The sequence below is a fragment of the Somniosus microcephalus genome, chromosome 33 (assembly GCF_052327205.1).
Source record: "Somniosus microcephalus isolate GS21.2 chromosome 33, FLI_Smic_1.0, whole genome shotgun sequence".
NCBI lineage: Eukaryota > Metazoa > Chordata > Chondrichthyes > Squaliformes > Somniosidae > Somniosus > Somniosus microcephalus.
Window position 1 is genome coordinate 38,051,503 of NC_141019.1, and position 8,900 is coordinate 38,060,402.

The following is an 8,900-nucleotide window of genomic DNA, read 5'->3' on the forward strand; positions in this document are numbered from 1 at the left end:
GAAAGACATCATTATCTACATTGTGGGTGAGATATATATATATAATTATCCACATTATATGAAAGAGACACAATTGTGTGTGAGAGAGCGAAAAAATATATAAAAATATCAAAATATATAAAGACAGACATAAACATTTATTATATATATAAATGTTTATGTCTGTCTTTATATATTTAGACATTTATTATATATATAAATGTTTATGTCTGTCTTTATATATTTAGATATTTTAATATATTTTCTCGCTCTCTCACACACAATTGTGTCTCTTTCATATAATGTGGATATTATATATATATATAGAGAGAGAGAGAGTGAGAGAGAGGGAGAGGGAGGGAGGGAGCGAAAAACAGCGACAAGTATAAACAATACATGAGAGAGAGAGATGGATATGTATAGACGCGCCTGCACACACAAATATATTGTAGATCTATACGTGTGATATAGCCTTTCTCAGAAGGGTTATTGAGTGCCATAAAATGCCAGGTCAGTCCTTGGTTTACAAGCTGACACAAACCATCGATATTTAGGCTGCTTCTTTGCGGCGTAAAGTTTTCAATGCAGGTGGGACCTCTTATTTATTGGGGGGGGGGGGGTTTTCGGGGGAGAGAGAGAGAGAGGGGGGGGGTGGTGGGAGAAAAGGGAGGCTTTTAATCCCATCAGGAAACGCTTCCCTGAAAAACATGCAACATCCGTTCACTCTCATAACAAAACCTGAAGAGAAACGAACTCGGAACACAAGACTGGCTGCTGGTTAGAAAAGAAAGATTCGCATTTTTTTAAAAAATACATTTCATGCCCACCTGAAAGCGCTTTCGCAGCCAATTTTTGGTTTGAAGTGTGGTCACTGTTGTAATGTAGGGAAACGCGGCCGCCCAATTTTGGCGCACAGCAAGATCCCACAAACAGCAACGTGATAAATGACCGGATTAATCTGTACTTTTGTCACCTTGGTTAATTAATAAATTGAAATTATGCGGGTCGGGAGTTGTGAAATGCTAGCTGATATATATATATATTTTTTTTAACTCTTTCACCATCTTCTAATGTTCGTCTCTGATATTTTTTCTCTCTCTTCCCACCTCCCCAATCCCCCCCCCCCCCCCGGCGAATTGTACAGGGGTGGGCTACGGACCCGACCGCCGGAGGGGTCGCCAGATATATTCTCGCTACCAAACGCTGGAACTGGAGAAGGAGTTTCACTTTAATCGCTACCTGACGCGGCGCAGGCGGATTGAAATCGCCAACGCACTTTGCCTCACAGAGCGGCAGATCAAAATCTGGTTTCAAAACAGACGGATGAAGTGGAAGAAGGAAAGGAACCCGCCTGTGCCGGCGGCCGGCGTGCAAGAAGCTTCCCAGGAGAAAGAGAAGGAATAGCAAGCGAGCGAGCAAGCAACAAATTCATGGGTCGCTCCCCCTTCCTCTCCCTCCGCCCTGCAACCCTCAACTCTCAATAAAACGCGGGGTTAAGCCGCCCCCTGCACTCTGTGTAATCCTTTTTTGTTTAACCCCTGCCCCCCCCCCCCGGAACTTCCCCCCCCCCCCCAAATTGAGATCACCACCCCACCTTTCAGGATCTATCAGAACGCTGGTGCTCAGAGGGAGCGAGAACGCTGGAGAGAGAGACTTGGAAAAGAATGTTAGTAATGTACAGTGTTAATGGTCATCCGTGTACCGTGTGTGTGTGTGTGTATGTGTGTGTCTGTCTGTGTCCGCATTGTCTGGTCACTAAAAAGGAGAGCCTGATGTTATTATTTAAGAATTAAAAAAAAAAAATCACCCCATATTTTGCAACAAAAAAAAACCCGAACATTTTACACTTTTTTTTTTCTCCCTGTAGAAATTTGGTTTTCAAAGCAACGAGGCTCGGAACGGTCTCAATGTGCAAAAAGTTGTGTGGAGTTTGTTTTCTATCTGAACGACGTTGGAGGGTTTTATTGGGGGTGAGGGGGGGGGGGGAAGAAGATCATGTTAAATGTGTTTTTTTTTACTAAAAATATATTGTTGCTGTTTGAGAGGGGTGGGAGGGGGAAGGATTGGACTGGTTTGGGAGAGGGAGAGAGAGGACTTGTGTACCAGACCGAATATCGCGCCAGGGCTTGCGTGTAAACTAGATTTTAAAGATTACAAAGCGGATGGGAAAAAAAAACCCACAAATCAACATTTAGAAACGGTGATAAATCTCTTCTAAATTGCCAGCGAAAAGGGAAAAGAGAGACACAGAGGGTCGGGGCAAAACCTTCCAAACTCCACACACAAACACACAAAAACACACACAAACACACAGGCAGATCTATGTCTGAACATAATGCAACTAAAGTCAGATTCAGTAATAGGAACAAATTAAAACTGAACTGAAGCCTATTGGAAATTTCACCTCGCTAGCGTTTACGTGCGGACAAGTAATTGAATTCAAATTAAATCTAGTCTAATTTTGTTTGTTAACAATCGCACGCTCTTTCGACTGAAGGTAACAGATGAATTGTTTTAATTCTATCTAAAATTATAATTTTAAACCCCTCCAACAACAAACAACACGAAGATAAACCTCACATTTTAATTGATGCCCGCACTTCCAATACTCGCCTTGGAAATATTATTGAATGAATGAATGCATGAATGCAAATTTCGGTTTCTTAAATTTGAAATCCAAAATAGCAACCGGGCACCCGCCGAAAGGAAATACACACACGCCTATTTGTATATGTAAACCAGATATATGGCAAAACCTCTATTGGTAACTAAGACGCGGGTAAACAGGGAAATATTTGCTTATAAAATTTATTAATAGTTAAATGGAGGGTGTGTGTGTAACCGGAAATAATACATCTCCCATAATATTTCGCATTTAAATCGCTCCAGCACCGAACGAGACCATTTAAAAGTGTTATTCTAAAATAAATAGAAACAGGTTATATCCACAATCACCACTTACTGCTTCACGTAAAAGGTAATAATTTGGGGAAAATAGAGATTTTTCTTTCCCCCCACCCGCCCTCCCCTCGCCAATACCAATAATGGCACAAACGCCAGGCTTCTGAAGATGTTACAGGAGAAAAACACACACCATAGATACATAGAGAGACACAACACACACACACACACACACACACACATAGATATATAGGAAGGCGCGCACACACAGATAGACAAACAAAAATACACACATACAGACACACACATATATGTATAAGGACAGACACACACAGATATATAGGGACACACACATACATATATTATATATATATAATAAGGACAGACACACACAGATATATAGGGACACACACATACATATATTATATATATATAATAAGGACAGACACACACAGATATATAGGGACACACACATACATATATTATATATATATAATAAGGACAGACACACACAGATATATAGGGACACACACATACATATATTATATATATATAATAAGGACAGACACACACAGATATATAGGGACACACACATACATATATTATATATATATAATAAGGACAGACACACACAGATACATAGGGACACACACATACATATATTGTATATATATAATGACAGACACACACAGATATATAGGGACACACACATACATATATATATATAAATAGGGACACACACACACACACAGATAGACCAACACACTCCCGTACAAACACAGATACATAGAAACTCGCTACACACAACCACGCACAGGTAGGGTGCGATATTGTGACTCGCAAAGGAAAAATGTAAGAGTTAGTCAGAGTTGAGCGGGTCAGGAATCAGTTTACGGTCCGGGATGGTGTCTGGAATCACCTAATAAGAAAGCGCGTTAACGAGCTGCAGTTTGCGCTTTCGGCGTTTGGTTTGTGTGAGCGCTTCCCTGGAGGTGTCAAGTGTGAAGTCATTTTTTGGACTCTTTGTTGAGTTAATGTGGTGTGTGTGTGTGTGTGTGTGTGTGTGTGAGTGTGTGTGAGAGAGTGTGTGAGTGTGTGAGAGAGTGTGAGTGTGGTGGAGTCCCCTTGTCCAGCACCAGGTGTCGCTATAGTTCCACGTCTCCCGGCTCATTGTATCTATTTTGTACAATTGGCCCTGTGCTAATGAGACTTGTTACAGAGAGGCATCAATTACACACTCCCTTCCTCCAGGGAAGGAGAGAGAGAGAGAATGTGAGAGAAAATGTGAGAGAGAGGGGAGGGAGAGAGAGGGAATGTGAGGGGAGAGAGAGAGGGAATGTGAGGGAGGGGGAGAGAGAGAGAATGTGAGAGGGAGCGGAGAGAGAGAGGGAATGTGAGGGAGAGGGAAAGAGAGAGAGAACGTGAGATGGAGGGAGAGAGAGAGAATGTGAGAGGGGGGAGAGAGAATGTGAGAGGGGGAGAGAGAGAGAATGTGAGAGGGAGGGGGAGAGAGAGAGAGAATGTGAGAGGGGGAGAGAGAGAGAGAGAATGTGAGAGGGAGGGGGAGAGAGAGAGAATGTGAGAGGGAGGGGAGAGAGAGAGAGAATGTGAGAGGAGAGAGAGAGAGAATGTGAGAGGGAGGGGGAGAGAGAGAGAGAATGTGAGAGGGGAGGGGAGAGAGAGAGAGAATGTGAGAGGGAGGGGGAGAGAGAGAGAATGTGAGAGGGAGGGGAGAGAGAGAGAGAATGTGAGAGGGAGGGGGAGAGAGAGAGAATGTGAGAGGGGGAGAGAGGGAGAATGTGAGAGGGAGGGGGAGAGAGAGAGAGAGAATGTGAGAGGGGGAGAGAGAGAGAGAATGTGAGAGGGAGGGGAGAGAGAGAGAATGTGAGAGGGAGGGGGAGAGAGAGAATGCGAGAGGGAGGGGGAGAGAGAGAGAGAATGTGAGAGGGGGAGAGAGAGAATGTGAGAGGGGGGAGAGAGAGAGAATGTGAGAGGGAGGGGGAGAGAGAGAATGTGAGTGGGAGGGGAGAGAGAGAGAGAATGTGAGAGGGAGGGGGAGAGAGAGAATGTGAGAGGGAGGGGAGAGAGAGAGAGAATGTGAGAGGGAGAGGGAAAGAGAGAGAATGTGAGAGCGGGGTGAGAGAGGGAGAGAATGTGAGAGGGAGGGGGAGAGAGAGAAAATGTGAGGGGGGGGAGAGAGAGAATGTGAGAGGGGGGAGAGAGAGAGAATGTGAGAGGGAGGGGGAGAGAGAGAATGTGAGTGGAGGGGAGAGAGAGAGAGAATGTGAGAGGGAGGGGGGAGAGAGAGAATGTGAGAGGGAGGGGAGAGAGAGAGAGAATGTGAGAGGGAGGGGAGAGAGAGAGAGAATGTGAGAGGGAGGGGAGAGAGAGAGAGAATGTGAGAGGGAGGGGGAGAGAGAGAGAATGTGAGAGGGGAGAGGGAGAGAGAATGTGAGAGGGAGGGGGAGAGAGAGAGAGAATGTGAGAGGGAGGGGAGAGAGAGAGAGAATGTGAGAGTGAGGGGGAGAGAGAGAGAATGTGAGAGGGGGGAGAGGGAGAGAGAATGCGAGAGGAGGGGAGAGAGAGAATGTGAGTGGAGGGGAGAGAGAGAGAGAATGTGAGAGGGAGGGGGGAGAGAGAGAGAGAATGTGAGAGGGAGGGGAGAGAGAGAGAGAATGTGAGAGGGAGGGGAGAGAGAGAGAGAATGTGTGAGAGGGAGGGGGAGAGAGAGAGAATGTGAGAGGGGGGAGAGGGAGAGAGAATGTGAGAGGGCGGGGGAGAGAGAGAGAGAATGTGAGAGGGGGAGAGAGAGAGAATGTGAGAGGGAGGGGGAGAGAGAGAGAGAATGTGAGAGTGAGGGGAGAGAGAGAGAGAATGTGAGAGGGGGAGAGAGAGAGAATGTGAGAGGGAGGGGGAGAGAGATAGAGAATGTGAGAGGGAGGGGAGAGAGAGAGAGAATGTGAGAGGGAGGGGAGAGAGAGAGATGTGAGGGGGTGAGAGAGAGAGAGAATGTGAGAGGGAGGGGGAGAGAGAGAGAATGTGAGAGGGAGGGGGAGAGAGAGAGAATGTGAGGGAGGGGAGAGAGAGAGAATGTGAGAGGGGGAGAGAGAGAGAGAATGTGAGAGGGAGGGGGAGAGAGAGAGAGAATATGAGAGGGAGGGGAGAGAGAGAGAGAATGTGAGAGGGAGGGGAGAGAGAGAGAGAATATGAGAGGGAGGGGAGGAGAGAGAGAGAATGTGGAGGGAGGGGGAGAGAGAGAGAATGTGAGAGGGGGTGAGAGAGAGAGAGAATGTGAGAGGGTGGGGAGTGAGAGAGAATGTGAGGGAGGGGGAGAGTGAGAATGTGAGTGGGAGAGTGAGAGAGAGAGAATGTGAGAGGGTGGGGAGTGAGAGTGAATGCGAGAGGGAGGGGGAGGGAGAGAGAGAATGTGAGAGGAGGGGAGAAAGAGAGAGAATGTGAGAGGGAGGGGAGAGAGGGTGAATGTGAGAGGGAGGGAGAGAGAGAGAGAGAGAGAATGCAAGAGAGAGGGGGAGGGAGAGAGAGAATGTGAGAGGGAGGGGGAGAGAGAGATGTGAGAGGGAGGGGAGAGAGCGAGAATGTGATAGGGAGTGGGAGAGAGAGAATGTGATAGGGAGGGGGGAGAGAGAATGTGAGGGGGGGGAGAGAGAGAATGTGAGAGGGAGGGGGAGAGAGAGAGAATGTGATAGGGAGGGGAGAGAGAGAATGTGATAGGGAGGGGGAGAGAGAGAATGTGAGGGTGGGGGAGAGAGAGAACGTGAGAGTGAGGGGAGAGAGAGAGAGAATGTGAGAGGGAGGGGGAGAGAGAGAATGTGAGAGGGAGGGGGGAGAGAGAATGTGAGAGGGAGGGGGAGAGAGAGAGAGAATGTGAGATGGAGGGGAGAGAGTGAGAATGTGAGATGGAGGGGAGAGAGAGAATGTGAGAGGGAGGGGAGAGAGAGAGAATGTGAGAGGGAGGGGAGAGAGAGAGAATGTGAGAGGGAGGAGAGGAGAGTGATTGTGAGAGGGAGGGGGTGAGAGGAATGTGAGAGGGAGGGGAGAGAGAGAGAGAATGTGAGCGGGAGCGAGAGAGAGAGAATGTGAGAGGGAGGGGAGAGAGAGAGAATGTGAGAGGGAGGGGAGAGAGAGAGAATGTGAGGGAGGGGGAGAGAGAGAGAATGTGAGATGGAGGAGAGAGAGAGAGAATGTGAGAGGGAGGAGAGAGAGAGAGAATGTGAGAGGAGAGAAGAGAGAATGTGAGAGGGGGAGAGAGAGTGAGAGAGAATGTGAGAGGGAGGGGAGAGAGAGAGAGAATGTGAGATGCGGAGAGAGAGAGAGAATGTGAGAGGGAGGGGGAGAGAGAGAGAGAATGTGAGAGGGAGGGGAGAGAGAGAGAGAATGTGAGAGGGAGGGGGAGAGAGAGAGAATGTGAGAGGGAGGGGAGAGAGAGAGAATGTGAGAGGGAGGGGGAGAGAGAGAGAATGTGAGAGGGGGTGAGAGAGCGAGAGGGAATGTGAGAGGGAGGCGGAGAGAGAGAGACTGTGAGGGAGGGGGAGAGAGAGAGAGAATGTGAGAGGTGGGATAGAGAGAGAGAATGTGAGAGGGAGGAGGAGAGAGAGAGAGAATGTGAGAGGGAGGCGAGAGAGAGAGAATGTGAGAGGAGGGGGAGAGAGAGAGTGAATGTGAGAGGTGGGATAGAGAGAGAGAATGTGAGAGGGAGGAGGAGAGAGAGAGACTGTGAGGGAGGGGGAGAGAGAGAGAGAATGTGAGAGGTGGGATAGAGAGAGAGAATGTGAGAGGGAGGAGGAGAGAGAGAGAGAATGTGAGAGGGAGGCGAGAGAGAGAGAATGTGAGAGGAGGGGGAGAGAGAGAGTGAATGTGAGAGGGAGGGGAGAGAGAGAGAGAATGTGAGAGGGAGGGGAGTGAGAGAGGGAACTTGAGAGGGAGGGGAGAGAGAGAGAATGTGAGAGGGAGGGGAGAGAGAGTGAATGTGAGAGGGAGGGGGAGTGAGAGAATGTGAGAGGGAGGGGGAGAGAGAGAGAATGTGAGAGGGGGGTGAGAGAGAATGTGAGAGGGAGGGGAGAGAGAGAGAGAATGTGAGAGGGAGGGGAGAGAGAGAGAGAATGTGAGAGGGAGGGGGAGAGAGAGAGAATGTGAGAGGGAGGGGGAGAGAGCGAGAGGGAATGTGAGAGGGAGGCGGAGAGAGAGAGACTGTGAGGGAGGGGAGAGAGAGAGAGAATGTGAGAGGTGGGATAGAGAGAGAGAATGTGAGAGGGAGGAGGAGAGAGAGAGAGAATGTGAGAGGGAGGCGAGAGAGAGAGAATGTGAGAGGAGGGGGAGAGAGAGAGTGAATGTGAGAGGGAGGGGAGAGAGAGAGAGAATGTGAGAGGGAGGGGAGTGAGAGAGGGAACTTGAGAGGGAGGGGAGAGAGAGAGAGAATGTGAGAGGGAGGGGAGAGAGAGAGATTGTGAGAGGGAGGGGGAGAGAGAGAGATGTGAGAGGGAGGGGGAGAGAGAGAATGTGAGAGGGAGGGAGAGAGAGAGAGAATGTGAGAGGGGGAGAGAGAGAATGTGAGAGGGAGGGGAGAGAAGAGAGAATGTGAGAGGGAGGGGAGAGAGAGAGAGAATGTGAGAGGGAGGGGGAGAGAGAGAATGTGGAGGGAGGGGGAGAGTGTGAATGTGAGAGGGTGGGGGAGTGAGAGAATGTGAGAGGGAGGGGGAGAGAGAGAGAATGTGAGAGGGAGGGGGAGAGAGAGAATGTGAGAGGGAGGGGGAGAGAGAGAGAGAATGTGAGGGGAGGGGAGAGAGAGAGAGAATGTGAGAGGGAGGGCGAGAGAGAGAATGTGAGGGGAGGGGAGCGAGAGAATGCGAGAGGGAGGGGAGGGAGAGAGAGAATGTGAGAGGGAGGGGAGAGAGAGAGAGAATGTGAGAGGGAGGGGAGAGAGAGAGAATGTGAGAGGGAGGGGGAGCGAGAGAGAGACTGCGAGAGGGAGGGGGAGGGAGAGAGAGAATGTGAGAGGGAGG

At 49.0% G+C, this 8,900-nt stretch overlaps 1 protein-coding gene across 1 annotated transcript in view; it reads left to right on the forward strand.

Annotated features, from left to right (window-relative positions):
- LOC147097188 (homeobox protein Hox-C6-like) overlaps positions 1-1,929 on the forward strand; it is a 3,993-nt gene extending 2,064 nt beyond the window's left edge. The window contains exon 2 of the mRNA XM_085973085.1: positions 1,124-1,929. Coding sequence (XP_085829211.1) covers positions 1,124-1,383 — 260 coding nt within the window. The 3' untranslated portion in view covers positions 1,384-1,929. The remainder of the gene's footprint in view (positions 1-1,123) is intronic.
- Positions 1,930-8,900: the final 6,971 nt, after the last annotated feature.